Source organism: Protopterus annectens, chromosome 4.part0 (genome assembly GCF_019279795.1).
Source record: "Protopterus annectens isolate FY-2018-M chromosome 4.part0, PAN1.0, whole genome shotgun sequence".
Classification (NCBI taxonomy): domain Eukaryota; kingdom Metazoa; phylum Chordata; order Ceratodontiformes; family Protopteridae; genus Protopterus; species Protopterus annectens.
In genome coordinates this window covers 59,631,422-59,656,522 of record NC_056733.1, presented here as the reverse complement: position 1 = coordinate 59,656,522, position 25,101 = coordinate 59,631,422, and the positions used below count along the sequence as shown (strand labels likewise).

Here is a 25,101-nt window from a genome sequence, read left to right as displayed (position 1 = left end):
TTTCCACTCTTGGGGATCCATGAGGTTTCTGCTTAGTTCATCTGCCAGAGTATTTATCTTTCCTGGCAGGAATTGTGCCTGCAGATGTACTTGGTAAGTCAATGCTGTGTCCCACAAATTCATGGCTAGTCTGCATAGGGGGTAGGAATGAGTGCCTCCCTGCTTGTTTATGTACCACAAGACTGTAGTATTGTCCGTCTTTATCAGTAGTTGTCCCAGATGAAGTAGATCCTTGAAGGCTGTCAGGGCATTCTGAACAGCTAGCATCTCTTTTTGGTTGATATGTAGATGCATTTGGCTTGTGGACCATGTGCCCTGAATGCATCTTCCTCCCATGTGGGCCCCCCAGGCATAATCTGATGTACTGTTGTTAATATCTGCCTGGCTGTGGGTAAAGCGAATGGCTGTCCCTTGTTGTGGTGACAGGCCTTTGCCCACCAAAGAAACTCCTGTTGCAGGCAGGGAATGAGGGTAATTAATGTTTCCAGGCTGTGGCAATGTTGAGTCCAAACACTTTTTAGATACCATTGAAGTTTCCTCATATGTAGTCTTACATATGGAATTAGCAGAATGCAGGATGCCATGAAGCCCAAAGCCTGCAGAATTTTTCTTGCAGATAACTGGGTCTTTGTTGCCAACATTTTGAAATAAGTAGTCAGTTTCCTTTGTTTGTCTGGCATGAGATAAGCCATCTGGGCAGTTGTATTTAAGCTTGCACCCAGGAATATTATCTCTTGAGAGGGTACTAGTTTTGATTTCTTTTCATGTACTGTGTACCCTAGGCATGTTAATAATCTTTTTACAAACGCCAGATGATGTAGCAGAATGTCCTTGTTCTCTGCTTGAATAAGGCAGTCGTCCAAGTAAGGATATATTTGTATTCCTCTTTGTCTGCAAAATGCAATTACTGGAACCAGGCATTTTGTGAAGACCCTGGGCGCAGTAGATAAGCCAAAGGGCAGTGCAGAGAATTGGTAGTGCATTTAGCCAGCTATGAATCTGAAGTACCTTCTGCATGATTGTCTGATTGGGACATGCAGGTATGCCTCTTTTAGGTCTAAAGTCACAAGCTAAGCCTTCTTGCCCAGCATGGGCAGAAGCTGCTGCAGAGTCAACATATTGAATCTTGGAATATTCAGGTATGTGTTTAGAATAGACAGGTCCAGTATTGGTCTCCGGGCTATGTCCTTTCTGGGCACCAAGAACAGTCTTGAGTAAAATCCTTGTCCCTGCTCTTGCTGTTGTACTTGCTGAATGGCCCTCATGTCCATGAGGGATGACACTTGCTTTTGTGCCTCTGCCCATTGATTTTTTGGCAGGTCTGGCAAACCTTTTGCCCTTGGCAGGGTGTTAAAGTGAAACCTGTAGCCTTGAGATACTATATCCAAGACCCATTTGTCCTAGGTTATTACGTGCCAATTTTGAGAAAAAAGTGCTAGTTTTCCCCCTAAAGGTGCTGCCAGAAGGTAAGTGCTTGGCGCTGGCTGAGAAGTCATTGGGACTGTTTCCTGTATGGCTGTGATTTGTCTTCTCCGCTTTTGGAGGTAGAAGTACCCCATTGTTTAGACCTGTATGAGCCTTGGGGCTGGGATCTGCCTCTAGGGCGTCTGTATCTGCCTCTTTGTGGCCTGTCTAACATTGGAAAGGACCAAGTCTTTGTAGGCTAGTGCCTGCTAAATCTTGGAGGCTGTACCTGTAAGAAATCCTTGACTGTTTGCATAGATTTAGCTTTGTCCTCCATTTTCTTCAACACCTGTTCTGCTTTAACACCAAACAAGGTATCATGCTGTAATGGAGCATCTAATAATTTTGCTTTAACATGATCAGGCAGATTCTGTTCCTTTAACCAGGCATGCCTCCGAATGACAGAACCCGTAACAGTGGCCCTGCAGAAGGCCTCCAGAGAATCAAAACCGCATTGCAAAGTATGCTTTCCCACTTGTTCAGCTGCATGCAATAAATCCTGCATTTCTTTGTTTTCTGCACACTCAGAATTTATCAACATTTTCTGTTTAAGCTGTGACATAATATATTGATGATATTTAAGCATATGAAACTGACAATTTAAAGCCCTTATAGCCAAGGTAGCAGAGGTGTAAATCTTTTATCCCCATGTGTCCAGTGCCTAGAATCCCTGTCAGAGGGGGTAGGGTTTATTGCAGTGGAAGTCTTGTCCCCTTTGGGACCTTGAGAGAGAGTTTCTGGGTCAGCAGCAGAGTTCTTAAAAAGAAATGTATGTGATTTAGGAACCCTGTAGTATCTGCCTGGGTTAACAGGAGCTGGAGGTAAAGTGTCAGGAGTCAAACTGGACTCTGAAAATACGTCATCTACAACGTCTAGCACAAGTGGAATAACAAGGGGCCTGTGCTGAGGTAGTAAAAGGAAGTCTCTGAGCCCTTTCTTAGATTCTGAATAGTCTTGGCTCTCCCAGTGAAAATGCTCCCTCATGGTATGCAGTTTCCCCAAAAGAATAATCCTCAGGAGGAGAGGCTGAAGAGATAGATTCTTCAGCATCAGAATCCTCATAGGGAGGAAGAGAGTATTCCTGATCAGAAGAGGAATCAGAGGAAATGGAAACCTGATCTGAAGAGTCATATTCTGTCTCTTGCCTAGGCCTCTTATCAGGAGGGAGATGGGAACCCCTGATCAAAGTAATTAGGTCTTCGGCCACTTTTAGCATCTGTTTTTTAGGCACGGAGGCCTGTCCAAGGGGCTGTTGTACTTGTTTCTTTGTCTTTAGAGAAGCTTTAGTCTTTGCCTTTGAAGCTGAAGTCATTTTAACATATAACTGTGTAGGCCTGAAAACACCCTCAGAAGCAAATGACTGCTCAGCGGCTCCAGACCCATCTGAGGAAAAAGTTTCCAAGGTTCCAATACCTTGAGTTTCCAGTGGCCTGGTCGGCTCCACGTGGGAGTCAGAAGCGGCTTGCGGCTCTAAAGTAACGGGCATCAGGGGCTGCAAAAGCGCCTCACTGAGAACCGGCGACTGGCTTAGAAGAAGCCTCATCAGTTTTGGACCTCGTATGCCTGTCCTTTTCTTTTTCTTTGCATTTCTTTTGAATTGTGGTAGTCGGATAGCTAGCCGACGACATCTTGTAATTAAATCTGCCAAAATAGTGAAATGCAAAATCGTACCGCCGCTTAATAGTGCGTTGGTTAATCTAGCACAAAACCGACAATTAGCAACGTCGTGATCAGGGCCTACGCAAGAATGGAAGTCCTTATGAGGTATTTGCTTCCCACAACAAATACAATTAACTTTTTCTGACATCGATCTGGAACAAGAAAAAAGTTTCCCCAACGGGGTATTTAGCTTTTAATGAAGACTGATCTGAAATTCGAATACGAAAATCTCAGGAGTCGGCTGACCGGCACTTGTGAACTGCTTTTGCTTCAGGCACCATATGGCAAGAAAGACTGAAGAAAATGGCATCTGCTGCATCTTTAATACCCCTGGCGCACTGACGTCAGGGAGGAGGCGAAAGCAACCGACGCCGGACCTAGACTTTGGAATTCAGGCCGACTGCAGGTAGCCTGCCAGCAGGATAACTCAATTGTAATGACTGCAACAGTGAAACACGATGAACATCCGAAGTTCTTCGGACCCCCTCTGCCTCTGGGCCAAGGTCTGTCTTGTCCTCCTCTGCCACTAGAGGAAAAGGACTCCTGAGTATCCCAGGAATACTGAGACTTCCAGAACCACATCTTGTTTTGCCCCCACTGATTCCTGGAAAAGGATCTTTGAGGGTTAGAGAAGCAAATCCATACGGCCGACAGTGTCTTCCCATCCTTCTCACCCTGGACAAGTGTGTCACGAACTGTCCTCCCAAACAAGGAAGAGCCATCATAGGGAGCATTTGCAAAAGACGCCTTGAAGAGTTCCACAAAATTACATAGCCGGTGCCAGGTGTATCGCCTCTTGGCAATGCCGAACCTGGCCATCCGTGCCGCTCCTTCGGTGGCATGAGAAAGGAGGTATATGGACATGTTGGTAACCCCTTTCAGAGTGGCCATTTGCACAGAGAATGTGTGTTTATCCTCTGGCAACATGGACTCCGGGGGAGACTCAGTGTACTCTTTTACCAGGACATGCTGAAGTCTGGTAATGTGACCCATATAATTTAGTGCCCTAATACAAAAGGTGGCTGAAGCATAAGTCCGCTTTCCCAGATGGTCCATCGTCCTGGACTCTTGGTCCGGAAGATGGACCACAGAACTCTCCTGAGCTAGTTCCTTCTTTGTGGCGGCCGCTACCACCATGGCATCCCCTGGGGACCCCTTGTTCCAGCTTGGTCTATCTACCGGGGGGCTCAAAATTTTATCTGGATGCTTTGGAATTGGCTGCATGGTATCAGTCTCTTTCCATGCCCTGTTGGTAATAAGGTCCACCGGGGGTCCCCAAAAAGTAGATGGGCCCATGTCGAATGCTTTGAGAAACACAGACTCATCCGAGGAAGGCTTAGGGGTGGACCAACCCCCCGCTGATGCAGGAGCTCCATGATATCTCCAAAGGAGACATCCTTGGGGGGGGGGGGGTGATCTGGGGAAGCCTTTCCCAAGTCGGTATTCTCCGTGAGGGACTAGGGGGAATCCAAGTGCCTCCTCTTGCACTTGGGTTTGTGAGGAACCTCTTTGGTGGGACACTCCAGAGAGGACTCACAAACAGCTTGTGGTTCCGCGAGGGGAACAGTCTGGGGCATGTCAAGCACGGGCTGTCCCTGCATGGGCAGGATGGCAGAAGACACACCCAGAAGAGAGGGGGTCAGGGCGGACTCCGAGGAGATGGTCAGGGGCCTCGATCCATTAGAGAGAACCCTCACCACCACGTTAAATGCTGAGGGGGAGCGAGCCTCCCGAACCACTGAAAGAGAGGACACTCTCCCCAGATCCGACGCAGGGATCAGAGCTGAGCCCGAAGTGCCGAGACCCCGAGGGATAGGCAGTGACCCAACAAAGTCAGAACCGAAGGAGAAAAGCCCAACCCCCTCGGATCCGATGGCCAGGCTATGGCTCTGAGAGCTCAGATCCGACCCGGTCGGACCAGACACATTCAAGGTAACTGCCGGTGTTGAGGTAGATGGTACTATTGGTGCCAACCCCCTGACTCCGGAACTTCTCGGATCCAGGGACTCCGATACCAGAGGACAGATCGGAGAAGGAGAAATCGGGGCAAACAACGATTGTGAGCTCTCCCCTCCAGAGGGAGAGGGTGTCAGCAAGACCCCCATCTGAAGCTGGGTGCGAATAAACCTTTGCATCATCCTGTCCATGCTAGCATTTGAAAAACTCATAGTCAACCTTGAAGAAGTCACTGACAGCAGCCGGGAAGGATGGTGAACGGAGGCCCTAAACAGAGGCCAGAACTCCTCTGGCTCCGGGGAAAACTTTGGAGAACAGAGCCAAGGGGAAGTCTGCCTGGTAATGTCAGGTATCTTGGGAGGAGGACCCATGGATCCAAGCGTTCCGGGGATTTCTTCCTTCCCTTTTCTCTCTCTCTCTCTCTTTCTCTCTCTTTATGTCTGTCTTTCCTAGACTCCCTTTCTTCAGGTCTGTGGTCAGGATGAGTCATGGCCTGGGAGGGAGGGAGGACACAATAGTTGTTGCAGAAGAGGTCACAGCCGTGACCGCAGACCCAGTCGCAAAAGAAGACAAGGAGGTGACTGCCTCTGTAGAGGGGAGAAGCCCCATCAAAATCAACTTGGCCTCGCAGTCTTTCAGGGCCCTGGGGTTAAACCCAAGCATATGGAGCAGTCAGTGGACAAGTGAGCTTCCTCCAAATAAAAATGTATGTTCTTTAATAGAACATATCAAGTATTTCTCAGTTTCATGCACAACCACCTTAGGCCACCTGCATGTTTTGGTTTGCAGTTTCTCCACAGTCAGAGTACTTGCTTCTGCCTACAGTGACCGCAAAGATGGCAGGGTTGTGTCCCAGCACTGACTGTTCATGTGGTCCCTCAAAGAAGGTGATGCATTTCTGATCTCCCTAAAGAACCTCTTTCTTCTCTAGGACCTGAATCTCTTTTGTGGCAAGATTTCACATCCACTATTTGAACCTGCTAGCCCAGCAATTTTTAAAGTTGATTTCTTTGCAAAGTCCTCCTGTAATGGACTTTTGACTGTTTAATGCAGTAATGGGCTCAGTATATCCACAAGTTGAAGAAAGTGACATAATACATAGTAAAACAGTGTCTCCTATAGTATGTGCTCACAGAATAGCAAAGTACAAATAATAGCATACAACAGTAAAAGCAAAGTTATGCAAATGAGAGCAATGAGAAAGCATATCAGGTAGGCACCACTGCAATTAAAATTTCCTTTAATAAAAAAAATTAAAGTGAAATAGAGAACAGTTACAGTATCAAACACAACCAATTTGTACAATAAAATAATGGTATAACAAAGCAAAACCTCATCAGTGGAAGCAAGGATGCACTTTGAGATACCACAAAGTGTTCAAAATATATGGCTTATTATTTCTGAATTTCAGGACATCTTGCAGAGGGAACTCCATTTAGTTTTTCACAAGGTTTGGGTGTTCCTTAGGACTAACCCACATTTTCCTCCTGAAAGTGGTTTATGAACTCTGAATCTTTGAACAAGTCCCCTTGTGTTCCTGTTTTCTTCACCATGGCAGGAAGAAAGAGCCCTTCAAATTACAAATGCCTACCATTAGTTAAGATAGCGGTCCCCAACCACCTGACCATGGATCATTTGGTACCGGGCCACACAGAAACTTTTAGGTAGGGAGTGAAAACAAAAAAGTGAATGTGTGTATGTATGCGTGTGAGTGTGTTTATCTTTCTGTCTGCATACGTGACTGAAACGTGTATGAAAGTAGAGGAGACTGTGTGTGAGATATCGAGAGAGAAAGAGCGATCTTGTATGAGTGAATGCGTGTATGAAAGCAGAGGTGAGAGTGTGTGTGAAAGAGATCAAAAGAGTGAGAGAGAGCTTGCGTGAGTGAATGTGTGCGATAAAGTAGAATGTATGTACGTGAAAGCAGAGATTGTACGAGACAGTGAACAGTAGGATTGATGGAGCTGTTATTTTACACTTGCACTAGCTCTTTTACTGTTTAGAAAGTGTAAAATAAAAATAAATGAAATGGAAAAAAAGTGTGTATGTTTCTGTCTGCGTGTGAGTGAATAACTGCATGAAAGTAGAAGAGACTGTGTGTGTTTGTGTGTGTGAGAGAGACAGAGAGAAAAGTGAGTGTGATCCCTGGCAACAGCAACAGCATCAATTAAGAGGTCTGCGTACCTTTCAACCATACCTCTCAAACTCTTGAACAACTCTGGACAGAGCACTCTCAACGTCTGGGCACAAAAAGTCTGCACAAAGCCAAAACTAATAGGGAGACAAAGCCCCAAAAATAGGAACTAATTTTAAATATTGCTCTTATATACTTAGAAAGTTGATAGAATGCAAGGTCTTGTGTTACCATGCATTTTCTGAAGGATATGAAATCTGAAACTCAAACACCTGTCATTATATAATGACTTCAGTCATCACTTAATCGCCACAAAAATCCAGAAAACAACAGATTTTATGAGGAACAGACCAAAAATATGAGGTGAAAATCTGGACAGTTGAGAGGTATGACAGCCATGTATAACAGGAACAGAATTTAAATACTGCTCTTATAAATTTTGAAAGTTGCTAGATTCAGAAAAAGGTTTCCATTGGGTTTGCTGCCTCTTGACCATACCTGTCAACCTCACAATAAATCTTGACAGAGACACAAATAATAGGGAAAGATTTTAAATATTGCTGTTATAAACTTAGAAAGTTGCTAGATTCAGAATAAGGTTTCCATTAGGTTTGTGCACCTTTCAACCATACCTTTCTCGCAATAAATCTGGACAGAGCCACAAATAAAAAGAACAGATTTTAAATATTGCTTTTATAAACAAAAAAAGTTGCTAGATTCAGAAAAAGGTTTCCATTAGGTTTACGTACCTCTCAACCTCTCGTGCAACAAATTTGAACAGAGCCAAAAATAATAGGGACAGATTTAAAAATTGCTTTTATAAACTTAGAAAGTTGTTAGAATACGCACTGAAAACCCTGCTTCTATTTCCAACATCCTATCTTTGTAAAGTGGGGCTTTCAACAATGACAGCAACCAAAAAGAAATTATGGAGTAGACTGGACATAAGGAATAAACTTCGGGTGTCATTGTCTTCCCATCACCCCTAGAAAGGACTGTCTCGTTGTGGGGAAACAAGTTCAGGGCTCCCACTGATTCTGCATTGTGGTGAGTTGTATTTATTATGCAGTTTATTATGCTTTATTTTTATGCGCGCGCAATAGCCAGTCTGCGGAAAATTGTCTTACATGAAACCGGTCCTTGGTGTAAAAAAGGTTTGAGACCACCGAGTAAAATTATTAGTTGAAGCTGTTGCACAAGTTCAGGAAGATGGATGAGCAATTATCTCCTTTGCTTCAAGAAAGGAACTGCATATTCTTTCTTATGTACTGCCCACAGGGTTACCTAGGCACACATATGTAAGAGTTCTCAGATCTCCTTGTCAATCTAGTTCATAAATCTCCTGCATTGTAAATATTGGGGATCTTATTGCATGAGCTGACAACAAGACTTGTGGTGCCAGCCACAAAGCTTTTATTATTATTAGAAAGCTTGAGCTTTGCTCAAGTTGCTTTCAGTGCTACTCATAAGTATGGACACTTATTAGACTTGATCTTCCAGCTCCATGCGGTAACCAGGGACTTAATAGTGGAGCCTGTCTCCTGGTTTGAGCATTACCTCATTCACTTTAAGTTTAGCCTTACCCAGATTCCCAAAGTGGAGCAGATCAGATGTGTAAATTGTGGAAAGTATTAGAGATAATAAAAATTAGTGTGTGTTAACTTCGAATCAGAAGTGAAGTAATTTATTCTTCATTGAACAACTTTCCAGTTTAATTATTTGTACAATTACAAGTGATATATAAAATAGTAATGTGAATATATGTTGTTAGTTTCCACTGACTTCATGCAGTGTGGATCTTGTTTTGTAAGAATTGTTAATAATTTAAATGCCCACTAGTACCTTGGTGGTGGGGTGTTCTCTGACTTTGCTGTTTGCATATGGATTATGTAGATCATACAACTCAAACCTGTAGATGCTGAAAATCTGGACCAAAGTTCTTGAAAAAGTTAGTGTATCTAGCCAAACATCTGTTCAGCTAATGAGCACGAAATTTCTGTGACCAGTAACAACTCCCACTTCCAGTGGGATTGTGGGATGCCACTACTCTGAAGTACAAGTTTAAAAATAAAAAAAAAAGTGACAAAATTATATATCAAATCTTCAAGATGTCACACACTGAAGACCATTTCTCTGCTGCCTCCTTTTTCCCTCAAATTCACTATTTATCAGTGTAAAGAATTAAGAATTCAAGTATTTTCACCAGATAGAGAAATCATATGATAAAAATAAGTCACAAAATTTATAAAAAAACAGAAATCAGACAAAAAGAAAAAGGAGAAAACTGCATTCTCCAAAATGGTGAACATGTCAGTTGACAGACTGCCCCATTTCTGAAAAAAATAAACACATCCTCTGCATCTGCAGCTCCAGAACTGGAGGAGCATCTGAGAGATCCCACCAGCTCACTCACTTCCCCAAGAATGTAAAATCCTGCGAGTAATGCCTCATTCTGCAGCAACTCTCTACTTATTAGTCAGATAGGACTTCTCTCACTTTTTAGTCAGCCCAAGGAGTGTAGCCAGAGACGTGTCTAACACAAAGATACTTCCAGGAACTCCCTGGACCAGTCTACCACAAGCAATCATCCAAGAAGGGAACATACAGAAATCTTTCTCCTGGAAGTCCCCCAGTCACCAGTGCCAACATCTTCACAAAGGCTTTGTCCACTGAAGGATGCACAAAAGGCAACACTTTGTACTGAAAGTGAAAGTCCATTCAATGTAACCTGAAGGAAACTCCTGTGTGGATCTCAAAACATTAACTCACCAAAAGTTTCCATCATATCCACTTGACACTTATTTACTTACTTTATTTTATTTAACATTTGTTGACCAGGAGAGTCTGACTAGGAACAGAGCCTATTTTCAGTGGAGGCCCGCGGAGAAACACTCCAGATGCATGTTTTTGGAATGTGGGAGGAAACCGGAGTACCTGCAGGAAACTCATGCAAACGCAGGGAAAACATGCAGACTCTACACAGAAGGCACCCCAGCAGAGAATTGAACCGGAGAACCTCTTGCTGTGAGGAGACACCGTTAACCGCTGCACCACTGCGCTGCCCAGGATAGTATCCAAGCATCCTGTAGAAACATGAGTATGAGATGCTAAAAGGTCACAAAATCAGGAATCACATGTAGTAGATGTGCTGGCAGAAGTCACTGAGGCCTAGAATGTGACAGAAAATGCCACTGCCCTTTGAAACCAAGCAGAAATGGAAGTAAAGATTCTTTGTTTTGATTAACAGAAGGCCTCTGTGATTCCTTTCAGCAGTACAGTCTGGACCATAATAGCATCCTTACCAATACAGACTGGTCCGTCAGTGGCACTCTCTCTAGAGGAGGCCCAATAAACTCTAAAGCATGCCAAAGACTGGCCACATCCAAAAACAACTGTCTCACTGTTACATTTCTCTAAGCAGGAGTAAACACAGAACTGCCCCACTGGGAGTCAAAGATGAACAGACAGCTGCAGAGATACTTCCAGCAGAGTTGAGGCTGTGTGAAACTTTAGCACTTTCCTCACAGAGCTAGCAGTCGTGCTTCATCTTCTGGGGGCTAGCTACGGTTAAAAGAAGAAGAGGGGAAGAAGGAAAGGGCAGATCAAAAAGGCCCTCCACAGCAATAAAGGGCAGTTTCCTTTACAGAAGATCATCAACCACACCTTAAGAAATGTGGTTGAAGAGTACTTCCCCTCTTGAAATGGAAATCCAAAATACTGTTTATAAGCTCCTCCTTGAGGAATAACTATCCCTGTCGCACCAACTTGTGCAAACACATACCTGAGCCTATGGCCCTAGCCATAGTATCTAAGTAGTTAAAATTACAGCAGGCTACATGATATACCACCTAGAGAGATGTCAACATAGTTTCAGTAATATCCTCCTTGAGCTCAAACCCACAGAACTCTTCCAGCTCTTCCAAAGCCTGAGCCACTACAGGGGGAAGAGAACATAAGTGAGAACAACTGCTGAGGGCCCTAAGCTCCAATACATATGAATATTAATTTCTCTTATCACACCTAACTAAACCTTTAAACTGCTTGGCTTGCTGGGAGATAGAGTGACTCTGTGTTAAACCAAAGAGATCACAAAAGAGACAGTTCAAGGTCAACTGATAAGAGATATTTCTCACTCAGGCATGTATCTTGTAAAGGTTATCTGCCTTCTTAGAGTCTGCCATAGCAGAGTTAAGGTGCCTTCAGGCTGCTGCAATATCATAAATACCACCGACTCCAAGGGAAGAATAACACATGGCCTCCTTAGACTACTTTCTAAAATAACTGGTATAAAATGTAAGAAGTGATGGGACAGAGGAGTGAGGCCAGTCTACACTGGACTTCATAAGCCTTAGGACCACAGAAGAAGGAGAGAAGGAGTGATCTCACTTGTCTTTGTCTATCTTAGAATCAAGTGGCCTCTAGTTCTTCTGACTCTTCAAAAGAAGCCTGAGAGAGAGGGAATTTAATCCTCCATATGACCTACAGGTGCAAGTTACACATTGGCTTGCTCAAGGACACAGATGATGCTAACCTGGTGTTATGTAACATGCAACCAAGTGTCTGGTGAAGGTGGCGCACCAAGGACAGAAGCCTGCACTGGGCACAGTGACTATTTCTGGCTGTAATCCATAAATAGTACGCTGCAATTACAAAGTGTTGTGCAACAAAGCCAGCTCAGTGGCACAGAAGAATGAAGCCCTGACAGCACCCCAGATAACTAAGATACAGTCAGTGGTCCAGATGGTAGAGAAGCCTCAGGGGACAGATAGAAATGAGTATCTGGCTCTCTGGACCACTGCAAGCTGGTAGACACCCACAGATGGTGTAGCAGAAGAAGAAATAATGAGGTGTCTTCAGTGTGCCAAACAGCACCTTATACCATCAATGGGGACTAACAAGTATATAGAAACAAGCACTCACAAGACAGCACAGCCCTGTTTCAGATGAAATCTGTCACTATGATGGGGGAGGAGATTAAGACAAAAATACACCCTCTACCCGAATAACGCTAATTAACTAATTGGTAAAGAGACTCTAAAGGTCAGTAAGGAAGGGAGAAAAATACACTAAACAAATCAAAATTGTCATGCAGTGACTAACTCACCCTTTTGTACAATGCGGTGTGAGAGTTTCCGGACAAGAGCATTCCGAAGAAACCTCCATTCCCTCTCCTTTCGGACTTGGCTCTCTGAATCATGTTCTTCTGGCATCTAGCAAAGCAAAATGAAAACCATCAGAGAATAATCAAGTAAAAGTTTGGAGCAATTACATAGAGATAGACAGTTATGCAACTTTCCCTTCTCAGGACTCCTGTAGAGTAATAACACACCTTTCCACTTCTGGTACATAGAAAAAAATACTTGACAAATAAATGTTAATTATTTTAATGATGAAATGACCTTAGTAGTAGTAGTAGTTGTTGTTGTTGTGTCTTTCGGCTTTTCCCAGTTAGGAAATTACCTTAGTGTAGTTCTAAATCCTTCACAGTATACATCTGTTGATTGGTCAAATGCAACAGATGAGAAATATCAACTAAACTGAACATATGTATCATCATAAAAATATATAATAATCAAACATCACAAGGTATGGCATGAGAATAACTGCATCGGTAGAATATGAGGCATCTCAACAGATACTACAAAAGCTCACCATTGCTGACTGTCTGGATCACAAGCACAACACTAAAATAACAACTTGCAGCCTCAGTGGGATGAAGCCCTGACTGTAAGGCTGAACACCAGAGAATCACTTAGCAGTTAAGGAACCTGTAACAGCAGGCAGGGGTGGGCCAGTACTGGCTCAGGCACTCACCCTGGAAGCAAGGGTAGTAATGGTTACAATAAGCCAGTCTCCCTGAGAACAGGCAAAGGGGGGGGATCTGCCCATTCCAGTAATGGTCGTTCTCATAGACGCATGTCAAACAGGAGGCACAGATGGTCTCATCATAGTGGTGTAGAAGCTCATGCCACCAAACAGGGTTCAGGAATAGGGCTGTATAACAAAAGAATGCCCCTAATGGCTGCAAGAATGAAGACTCCATTTTCATTTCTCATCTCACAGGGAACAAATAGGCTGGAAACAACTCTTGCCTCTTAAGGAACAAATGGATCAATCGACCATGATCAGCAAGAAGTGCGTTGTCAAAAAAGCTTAAAAATAAGGACAGCTATGGTAAAAGCAAAGGGGGGGAGCTTAATTTCTTATGATCTTCTGAAGGCTTGGTCATCAAGTAGAATCCTGACTGTTCCGTACTTTATATGCCTAGCATAAGACATATAGTTAAGTAAGATGAAGAAACTGCAACTGTGTAGTTAATAGCATGGATGGGCTGTCTCAACAGCTTAATATACTATTTCCTAACCAGTTGGACTGGTACAAAGGACCTCAATTTTAACTTGTTGTCTGAGCAACTAGTTCTAGTAATATAATCACATGTAAGCAAGAATATAATTAAGCCCAGCAGGATGAAGAGAGACCACAGCAACCATTGACTACTACTCTGGTTGTATAATACACAGCTGCTTTCGACTACTGCTGCATTATCTTACACATTCCTGCTTCCCATTTGTCCTCCCTAATGCCAAGTGAAGCATGATCACAATACCATCTTTGCCACTCAAACTGCAGCAGAAATTTTCATGAGTAAATTCTTAGTCTTGTTTGTTTTAATCTTAGTTTCCCTATTCCCTCAACAGTCTACCCAAATAATCTCCCAGTGGCCTGATTTGTACTTTGATGATGATGATGATGACAGTACATGTACAACTGTCTATTTGAGGCACCTAAAGGAACAAACTATATTGCTCACCTTGTTATACTCTTAACAATATGGTTAGCCCAACATACTGCCCCCCCCACCTTCTCAGTCTCCAGAAACTGTCCACTTTTGCTATTCATTAGATCCAGACTATGACCTAAAAACAATGTGAGGCATTTCCCATGAATGGAACTGTAGTACAATTGCTAGGCACACTTATAACTGAGAACTATCAAGCTTCTTACTGGCATACATCATGCCAGCTGCCCTTTAATGATCAAACTAAATATATGATTAAATCAGATACAGCAGCAACAAGGCATGCAGCTTCCAAAAAAGTGTTTTGTAAATTCAGAAGATCATAAAGCCATTGAAAAGATGCACTGTTTTCACAATACATCCTTCATTAAAAAAGGGTGTGTGTGTGTGTGTATATGTATATGTATATATATATATATATATATATATATATATATATATATATATATATATATATATATATATACACACACACACACACACACACACACACACACACACACACACACACACACACACATACTCATACATACATACATACAGTACATACACACACATAAGCGCTGCAAGGTATGTTTCCACAACTTAAGTAACAAAAACAAAATGAGAACTTGGCATACTGCTTTTCTCATATAATTTTCTGCTTTGATACACCTACTCTCAGAAGCAAGATCCTCTACTAAGCCAAGTGAAACCAGTTACAACCTGTTCTTCAAACTGAGTACAGCTAGTGGCCTTTAGATGTTCGACTAAACGGAGTATAATCGGCTTGGTCAATAAACACTCACTATGGAAGTCCTTGCCCACTTAAGTAATGAAGCTAGTTTATGCTCCATTTTGGTGTTTAAGAAAGTCACCCTTAATTTCTTGTTATTTACAGCTGGTCCAAGAAGTTCCAGAGTATCACAAACAAGTATTAGGTTCTGAGGTGCAGAAGAAAAGAGCCCTAACAAGGGTGCCAATGATCAGGGTTGTGGGCCTGGGACTGAAAGCCAGAGAGGGGAGGGAGGAGTAAAGTGGGCAACACAGGGTGAGCAATTTTGGGGAAGGGGGGTGTGCTGCAGCGGGACTCTTGCATTAGCAGTGACACCTAAAAAAACTGTGGGAAAAGACTCCAAGAATTAAGGAAGCAGTAGTGCAAGATGGATGTGCACATGGAAGCACACGTGCTATATTCTGCTGCCCAGATTCTTAAGGGGCAGGGACACTAGGGACATAAAAAATCTTCTGCAGTCATGAATGATGGCCAACTGGAAACCAGTATTTTGTGTCTCTGTATGTAATAAAGAAGAAAAACAAAAAACTACATACTTGTTCTAATACTAGATCTGTAGGAGCGGGACCATCCTCAGTAACCTCAAGGATTAAGGACTCGGGCATTAGGAATGCTTGAAACGCCACACTTTCCCAGACTTTTACACTCCTCCTTGATACTATAATGCATCACACTAGTTTCCTTATCCAAATTTGAAGTTAAAAAGAGGCTAAGGAGCCAAGGATATAACACTAAAAAATGTTTGTGTGTGGGGATGGGGGCAGTGGCAGGAAATGGCATTATTGAGGATGGTTCTACTACTGCTGATCTGTCATTATGTTAAGTATATAACTTTTGTATTTCACAGGAGTTGGTCCATTCCAATAACCTTTAGGACAGGATCCCAAGCTCTTCCCAATGGAAAGTAATAGAACAAAGTACCTCACAACAGTTGGCTCAAAAGCATGTTGTGGATCTGCAAGCCAAGTCCAATTTAGAGTGCTCAGCAAAGGTATTCAAGGAGGACCAAGCAGCAGCCACATAGATACCATCCACAAAGGCTGATGAGGATGGTATGGCCCTGAAAGAAATGGCCTTTGGAGGACTAGGCAACAACTTGCCATGAAGAATACAACAAAAATGGATGCAGAGGGAATGCTACCAACAATGGATGACCTTGGAGATCCTCGCACCCAAAGATCAGGCATAATAAGAGACAAACAATTGTGTGTGCTTCTTGAAACTTTAGCCCTGTCTAATAAATAATTCAACTAGCTACGGATATCAGAACACTGCAACAGATACTCCCCATGGAAACAATACAGGCAAATAAATATGGGTTCATAGATTAGTACTAAGCTAACTGCCCTTGCGAGCCATTTTAAGCCTAGCCAATTATCCCTTGTGTGACTCAAACCTTGCACCTTGTGTTTGTAAGACAAACACCTTAACCATTAGGCCATCCTCCCACCCTAACTGCGGCAGAACTCAAGAGAACATTTTTGCAGGAAAGATGAGTCTGTTCAAAGGGAAACGTAGGAAAAAACATGGAGTAGTGTCAATGGCCTGTGATGGACCACAACATACCCCTGCACTGGTGTGGAAAGGCAAACAAGTCACAGCAAGTATCCTTTCACATGTGGGATATTCTCCTGAGCTATGAAAATCTGTGGGATCACTCATGCAGCAGTAACAGGTATATGCCTCACACTGTCTGTTAATAAAATGGACTACCTGGAGATATGAACAATCACCAGAGAGCCACAGCCCATTCCCACCCCCTCCCAGTAGAAAGAATAAGACCAGGTTCCTCTTGTATGTGATTACTGAACTTGGATGGCACACACAAGAAATCACATGTAAAATAAGGCCAAGGAAATCATGAGGATGTCTGCCTTCAAGAGACCCAGCACCTTCAGTCTGTAACCTTTAACATCAGAACTTGTTTCCTGCTCACGGAGATCCAGGCCTTAACAGCCAATGTGCCTTAACTCTCAGCCTGTGAACAGCTGTTAAGATGGCTGCAATGTGGCAGTGAGAACATTCAGAGTTATGCCCAGAGGCAAGAGGCCATGCACCCCCTTGGCTGATCTCACGAAAGTCCATCAAGAAGCCAGTCTTCCAAGAAGTAAAACATTGTAGGTCCTAGCAGAAGCAGACATGCTGTCACCACAGACGTGCAATTGGTGAAAACTCTGGGGACTGAGTTGAGAACAAATGGAAGCATCTGGAGCTGGAAATAACTGGCCCTGACTATGAAGCATAGCAAACCTGGGGACTTATTATGGAATGTGATTCACAAAAGTGTAATGAAGTCCTAAACAGTATAGCCACTCTTCTTCAGTTACAGATGGAAGGACTGTCAGAGCCAAGCCAATGCAAAGGGCATCTCTATGAATAAAGTGTTGAGACTGTTTAGCTCTAGAGTGGTCTTGAAGTCAGTCATCTTTTTTTTTTTTTTGCACCAAAAAGAATCAAGAGTAAAATCCTAGCCCTCTGCAATATGATGGGACCATCTAGATGTCTTTTTGTACAAGAGATGAACGTCTAATTTGGCCACCTTTCTCAGATAAGGTAAGCATCCAGCAATGGGAAGGGGGGGATGCATACCTTACTAATGACTGTTCTCAACCAAAGGTCTGAAGTGATCAAGAAGCACGCCAACTCATGAGGGGCAAGACAACCCTCCAGATGCCTATGGAGAAACAACTGCACAAGTCATCTGGTCCTCAGGTCTGCCACATACTTCTAGGAGGTGCCCATGCCTGCCTAGTGATCATCAAGAATCCTGGCTATGACTATTGTTACCTCTTTGGAAAAGTTTAATGAAGCCTTGACTATTTCCTTTGCAATGAAACCTGAACTGGCACCTACTACTCTTTGTACTAGAGATGGCAGACTGTTTGGATAACAACCTGACAGCTACTACTACCAAGGTCTTATAATGATTTTCCATTCTCTTCATGTGGGCTTGGATCTTCTGGCCAAAACTATTAGGGCCATGGAAGAGGATGTTAATGAATGTCACCTCAATATCCTCAGCCAAACTGGTGAGAAAGAGTCCTGCAAGATGATGAACAGCAATGTCCTCATCTGTCACCCTAGTCACACCTTCTGCTACAATGAATGCCATGTGCATAATGAGGTTTGCCATGATTGAAAGCATGGTCAAGTTGTAAAACTTCTCCTTAGCAAATCCATCAAATTACAGATCTAAATTGTAAACTCATCACTGGCAATACCTTGGAAGAACACCATGTGGAAAAAATTGTAGAAACTCGGCTCAAGGAATACCATAGGACAACAATCCAATAACTTCCATAAAAATCAACATGTATACACAAGCTCTCACACCACTGTGCTTCTTCAAGTGTTAAAATATTTGTCCGTTTATGAATAGCTCATTATATATCACATAGTCATAAAAGCAACCAAGGTATATATATATATATATATATATATATATATATATATATATATATATATATATATATATATATATATATACACACACACATATATGTGTGTGTATATATATATTACATATATATATATATATATATATATATATATATATATATATATATATATAATATAAAAGAATTAATATAAAATGCAGTACAATATCACATGATCCCTACAACAGCAATAATAAAATGTAGTAAAATGAAAGTAGCCCAGATATGAAAGCATCTTTGAGAAAAAGGATGAGGATGTGTAAAAATGTTTCCCCATGTGGTCAGTCATCCAGGATTCCTTGTAAGATGGCTCAGCAAGAAGACACTCTGCTGTACAAGTCTTCTTAAGAGTTGTTGCATCTGGCATAAGGAGTTCCTGATCAAAATAACAGTTTTCTCTGCAACTTCTAAGATGGCTGCACTCTGATCAACAGCAAAAAGAAATTCAAGCTCCAGCTTTGGTGCTAAACATGGCTTCCAGTAATCTAGACAATAAAAAAGTCAAATCTGCTCAGATCTGATTAAAATAAATGAAACACTGAAGAAGTATATCAACTCATATAACAAAAGGCTGGAAAATGGAAATAGCTTTAAACAGATAACTGCAAAATTAGAGGTCAAAGTGAAGAAAAGGCTGGCAAATATGAGATTGCTCAAAAATAAATATTTCAAAAAATAGCAGATTTAGGTGACAAAGGATTTTCTGCTGTACCACAGAACCTAGAAGTAACAAACCATTAATTTTATGAAGGCACAAATAAGCAGTGGACTGGTATTCCACAGCAGGAACTGTTAATCAAAAGGGTGCACCATACGTGTGCTCCATATCTGACCATGAGAAAGCGGCCAATACCTTCATAAGTAAAGATGCAAACCTACCAGCGGAACAAATTGATCCTGACAAAACTGTGGCAAAGGGGCAAATTATTAAAAGTTGAAGAAATAGTGTTTCTGGAAAATGATTATTCACTGTACACCAGGCAGAGGAGAAATAAATGTATTCCAGTAATCAGGGAATGTTGAGAAGCAGGTGTGATATTCAAGCTGCTGTATCAAGCTGTCTTCAGAATATTTTTTTTCCTGGAGTATCAAAGTAATTTTTGATGCAGAACAGGCTAAGGAGGAAATGTAAAAGTTTGTCCAACAAAAAATGAGCTATCAAGTAGAAGGGGAGGGATTGCACTTCTCATTATTCTGATGAAAAAGCACAAGGAGAGACTTTGTCAGTGAAACCTTTTCCACTGTTCTAAAGGAACATGCTTGAGACAGAAAAAAGCACAGGAGACTGGAAAAATTGGGAGTAACATGCAACTGAACTAGAATCTGAAAATAGGGGACTGAGATGAACAGGAAGAAGATCAGCAACACGGAAATTAGTAGATATGAGACTGCACAGCATCAATCACATTTGTGAAATATGGTTGTATAAGAATAAGAGTAAATGGAAAGAGTGGAGAAGAAGAGAAAATGCATGAAGCACCCTAATTCCTCATGGTCATACATGTCTGCTGGCCTTTGGTTTCAGATGCAACTAGAAAGGTTGATGCTGCAGTGTTTAAATCCCATAATGTCAAGAGGTAGCCAGAAATTGGTGTCATGGGATCAACTGAAACAGAAGCAAAAGTCTGGACAGCAACAGCATAAATGAAGCCCAAGTCTTTCCTAGTGATGGTACTGAGTGGCAGGTGTAAACACCTTTCAACAGTTTCACCAGTTTTCCCTACAATTCTCCATTAAACTAAAAATGATAGACACAGCTGTCTTACATACCAATTTTTGCCCTGTAGGTGTACTTTTATGTTATTTGACACTTGTTTATTGGGAAAGCCCAACTGGACAATTACCCATTTTCAGCGGAGGCCTAGGAAGAAAAGATCCACAGTTAAATTTTACAAAAAGTTAAAACATCAAGTATACATAAGAGAATATTAACAATAGTGATGCACAAGGTGCATGCAATCAACTGAATGTTGCAAATTACACATGATGCAGGTAAAGTAAAACAGACCCCATATATGTTGGGAGAGAGAATGTTGAAATAATGAAGTTAGAACAAAAAAAAAAGTCACAACTGTTTGGATAACACAAATATATTAATTCAATTACGAAAGCCCTGCTCTGTAGTCCCAGAAGAAAAAGAACAAACCCAACCTAAAAGCAAAAAAGAAATAATTGCCTCTACCAACAAGGACAAAAAGCTGAACATGAGTTTTGAAGAAGAAATGTCTTACCATCAGCAACACAACACATAAATTGCTGAAAATACCAAATAAGGCAAGAAAACAGAAAAAGCAGAATTTTTCCTTCCTCTAAGAATAAAGGATTTCAAAGGCTCTAACTTTTAGGTTCAAAGGTGTGTACAAGGCTAATGGCCCTGGAGCCTTTACAAGATTACCCTGGCATCGTGCCACTTGACCTTAGTTCCCAGGGCCTCTGTCAAGTAGAGCCACCTGAATGATCCCCGGACTCAATTTTCTATTTCCCATCCACTCATCAAGACTTCTCTTGAAGAGGGCCAGTGAGGCACTCTGTTGGACATGTATGGGAAGTCTATTCCATAGCATGGGCAGGCTCTGGGTTATGAACCTGTCCCTACAGCACGTTCTGTTCATTGTGGTAATGAGGTTGAGGTCTCTGTAGCATGTGGTGCACAGGGATTGGGATTTCTTTAGCTGTAACATTTCTAACAGAGTTGTGTCAGGCATGGCTTTGTAAGTCAAGCAGAGATTGCCTCTAAGTAGGTGATATGAGACGGAAAATAGTTGGGAGTTTTTTGAGTCTGTCCATATAGGACAAGTGTATAAGGCCTAGGATCCTCTTTGTGAGGTACTTTTGCAGCCTCTCCAGTTGTTTCAGGTGTCTAGTGAGGTATATGCCAAATGGGGCATTGTACTCTATGATTGGCCTAATGAGAGAAGAGTAGAGAGAGACAATGACCTCTTTCTTCCTGGATGCAAAACTCTTAGTAATGAGATGTGTCACACAGAAGGACATTCTGACCACAGTGGCAATGTGGTGGTCAAAAGAGGGGATGTTGTCAACCTGTGTTCTCAGATCTCTTATAATTCCTTCTGTGTTTAGTGGACTACCATCGATGTGGTAATTCATGGGAACTGGGTTTTTCCCAAAGGGGATGATGACACATTTTTTGGCATAGATCTTAAGGCCATGGTTCTGACACCAGTCACTGCTCTCAGTGAGGCCTTTCTGTAGGGTGTCAACATCACTTGGGGAGTTAATAATAGCTCCCAACTTGCAATTGTCTGGGAACTTTGTCATCCAGAGTCCCTTCGTGTTGGCCTGGACTTCAAAGCAGATACCAAACAGGAGAGGACTCAGGACCGAACCCTGTGGGACTCCATTTGTGACTGGTCAGCAGTCTGACTTGGAGTCAACTACTTTCACACTGTGGGTTCTATCTGTGAGCCAGTTTGCAACACACCTAGTGATATAGGGGTTGATGCCTAGCTTAGTGAGTTTTTCTATGATTCCTGAGTGGGGAGTGGTATCAAAGGCCTTGGCCTGATCAAGGTAGGCTGTATGAACCACCTTGCCTTCATCCACAGCCCTGGTGACTGACTCAAAGAAATTGACCAGGTTGAGCAGGCATGATCTACTCTTCACAAAACCAAACTGTGTGGGATCCAGAGTTTGGAAATTCCCTATATCCTTGTTTATTAGGTCCATGATGAAGGGTTCCATAGCTTTGCATATCAGACTCGTCAGGCTAACGAGGTGCCAGTTCACTCTGTAGTTCATGTAGAACACAGTCACAGATATTGTCAGGTCCCATAGAAGCAGTATTCTTGGCCTTGGACAGTGCTGTTTTAACCTGTGCAGCAGGAATACTGGGCACCTGGCAATCTACTGGTATTGTGATTGGTGCTTTGGGGGGGGAGGGGTAAAGTTGGCATTGAATATTGGCAATATCTGTTGACTCGGTATAGGAGGTACCATTGTGCAGTAGTTCAGAGCAAATCTGGGTATTGTCGTGGAGATTCTTTAATTAACTATAGAACGCCTTGTGGTTGTCTTTACTATCTGCTTCAATTCTGTTTTCATAGCTAGCTTTAGAGGATTTGATGAGGGATCTCAACTTTTTTTTGAGGCTGATAAGGGTGTTTTTCCAGTCTTGGCATTTCACCTTATTCCACATCAGTTTCCTCCTCCTATTGTAGAGTTTGTTTACAGCAAGGGACCCCCAGATTGGCTATCTTTTTTTGAGGAGAACATCTTGGTTCTATTGGGTATGGCAGATCCATGCATTTGTGTACATGTTTGTACAGTGCATTGGTGTATGATTTGGTGGTCATGCGACTATTCTCCATTAGCATGGGTGCCGTGAAGTTAGTCACCTCTGTTTTTAGGAGCCCAAAGTTAGCTTTGGAGAAGTTTTTCATGGTGATTACCTTTGCAGGGGGCAGGAGGGATGTGGATTTCCAAGGTGATTAGTTTGTGGTCAGAACTAAGCAGGGAGGAGTTGACAATTGGTGTAGACCACAGGCCGTCCATGTTAGTAATGACCAGGTCAAGGATGTTGCTACTTCTAGTGGGGGTAAGAACGATCTGGTCCAGGGCACTGGAATTAATGAATTCCAGGAAACGTTGCACAAGTGTATTGGTACAGGAGTAGTTTTCCAAGTTAATGGAGGGGTAGCTGTAGTCATCCAGTATGAGAGTGTTAGGTTGATCCCTAATATTCACCAGGGTATTTTTAAGGGAAAATGGATGAAAGTGTAAAGTAGAGCATATTGAAAGAAAACCGCTTACACCAAAGTCTTGTCAAAAAAAAAACAAGGATTAAGATTCTAAAAATGGGGCAAAACAAAATACAAATGCAGCAAACAGAACAAAACACTAAGTCTGGGGCCATTAGGAGACTAAGTGCGGCAATGAAAATGGAAGCTAGCACAGTGCATTATGTGACAGAGGGAAGGTGCTTCATATCTTGGGAAAGTTTGGACTGCCTAGCAATCCAAGTGCCTGAAGTGCTAGTCCTAGAGGTAAAGGCAAATGGACACCATCCTATCACACGGTGAGATTATCTGTAAAGTATTCCCTTCATTTGTAAATGGAAAATACTCAATGAGCTGATATGGGGTGCTAGTTCAGGTAGGAAAGGAATACTTGATCATCTGGCCATCTGAGGTCAGTGGGGTTATAAGGTCAAGCTGAACAAGCTAAAAAATATCAATCATTATTAGTATGAGAACCAGTGATGGTTACCCAGAGTAGATTGTGGATAAAGTGGATGGTGCGTCATCTCTCTGCCCTCTTTTACTTCTGAAAGCACCTTGTAAGATAGTAGGCATGCCTTCAAGTGAAGGAATCAAAAATAAAAGGTGCTAGGTGTCTCTTAAGAAAAGAAAAAACAAAGAAGTTGTGCAAATATGCAAGAAAAATCTTGTAGCAGACAGCAGTTAAGGAAACAAAGGCTACAACAGTAAACTAATCACAACAAGGAATCAAAAGGCTATGCAAAAGCATGCATCAATTATCGTTTTCCTTAGATCTGTAGCCTTCTCCATGCAGCCACTCAGTAGTGGCATTACTCTGAAATTTTTGGTGGTTACTGCATCACACACTGATGGGGCTGACTCTGGATGTATGCTTTGATCCTTCTTTGATTTTAATTACATTGAAGAAGCATTGTACTGTGTCTTTGTTTTTGCAGGGAATTATTACTAGTTATTTGTTATTAACTTCTTGCAGTTCTTACAGTTACAAAACCGGGGTTCATAACATAAGCATCAGTTAAATTTTACACTTTCTACAGAACTCTTCTCACAAATGGCTAACATTAATTATATAGCCATATTGCTTTAAATTTCTTGCTCACTACATAACACTCAAAGTTAAAAGCAGGTAATCCGTATTAGATTTTTAATCTCTCGTTTACTTATTAATTTAATGCTGATCATACCATTCTTACTCATCAGCATATGAATAAACCAAGAGCTTAAACATAAGATGTTTAAACATTAAAACTATTAATGGAAAAGATGTTTATTTCCATGGGAAATAAACTAGGGCTTTGCAGCTAAACACATCTACATGTAAGAAATACCAATCCATTTGAAAACTAGAACCCAGAATATTCTTCAGAAGGTGGCTATAATTATCATATTCTAACTGCTATTTTCCATAACTTTAAAAACAAAAACATTAATGGAAATATCTGAAACTAATTAGGAAAGTTTTCTGGATCCTGACTCTACTGCTACAGCTCAAGGGGGAAGTCTCACTGTTTTCTTTTTTTTTTTTTTTTTGCTGACTGGATAAACCAACTGGACTAATTGCCCTGTTTCAGGGGTGACCCAGTGGCAGTGTTTGGTCAGTCACACAGTAGGCACAGGAAGCAGCTCATTAAATGCTCAAGAGCTTTAGTCTGTGCTAACCACCAGACAAAACAGTTTCAAAGCACTGACTTCTACCACTTTTTGCCTAAACTTAATTCTAAGTTGCTGTAACTATTTCTAATCAGTTTTATAGGATATTCACTTAAGGTCACACTTCTGCAGCTTCATCACAACATATTTGTTCTCAAGACTATATAATGGCCATTTCTACAGATGCTCTTTTCTTAAGTGGCATGCATTTTTCTTACTTTTACCTATGCAATGCTACTTTTGTTACAAAGGCTTGCTTTTTGGATTATACCCATAAAAATATCTTTGCTAGTTGGGTACTTGGCCAGCTATCAAAATCAAAGAAATGAATAAATAACTAAATTTGTCTTGCATGTCTTCACTGCAAAGCACACTTTTGACAGATTCTCTAAATACAATCCTAAAGCACTGTAGCAGGATATGTAACAATCAAAAACTGTTAAGGAAGATCATTACCTAATGATTTAAAACTTGTACTTTGGAGAAGG

The 25,101-nt window shown here is 41.9% G+C and overlaps 1 protein-coding gene across 1 annotated transcript in view; it reads right to left on the bottom strand.

The window, feature by feature from the left end:
- The window catches only part of RPTOR (regulatory associated protein of MTOR complex 1), a 5,042,670-nt gene that overhangs the window by 802,999 nt on the left and 4,214,570 nt on the right, over positions 1-25,101 (bottom strand). Inside the window, exon 25 of the mRNA XM_044068087.1 lies at positions 12,318-12,423. Coding sequence (XP_043924022.1) covers positions 12,318-12,423 — 106 coding nt within the window. The remainder of the gene's footprint in view (positions 1-12,317; positions 12,424-25,101) is intronic.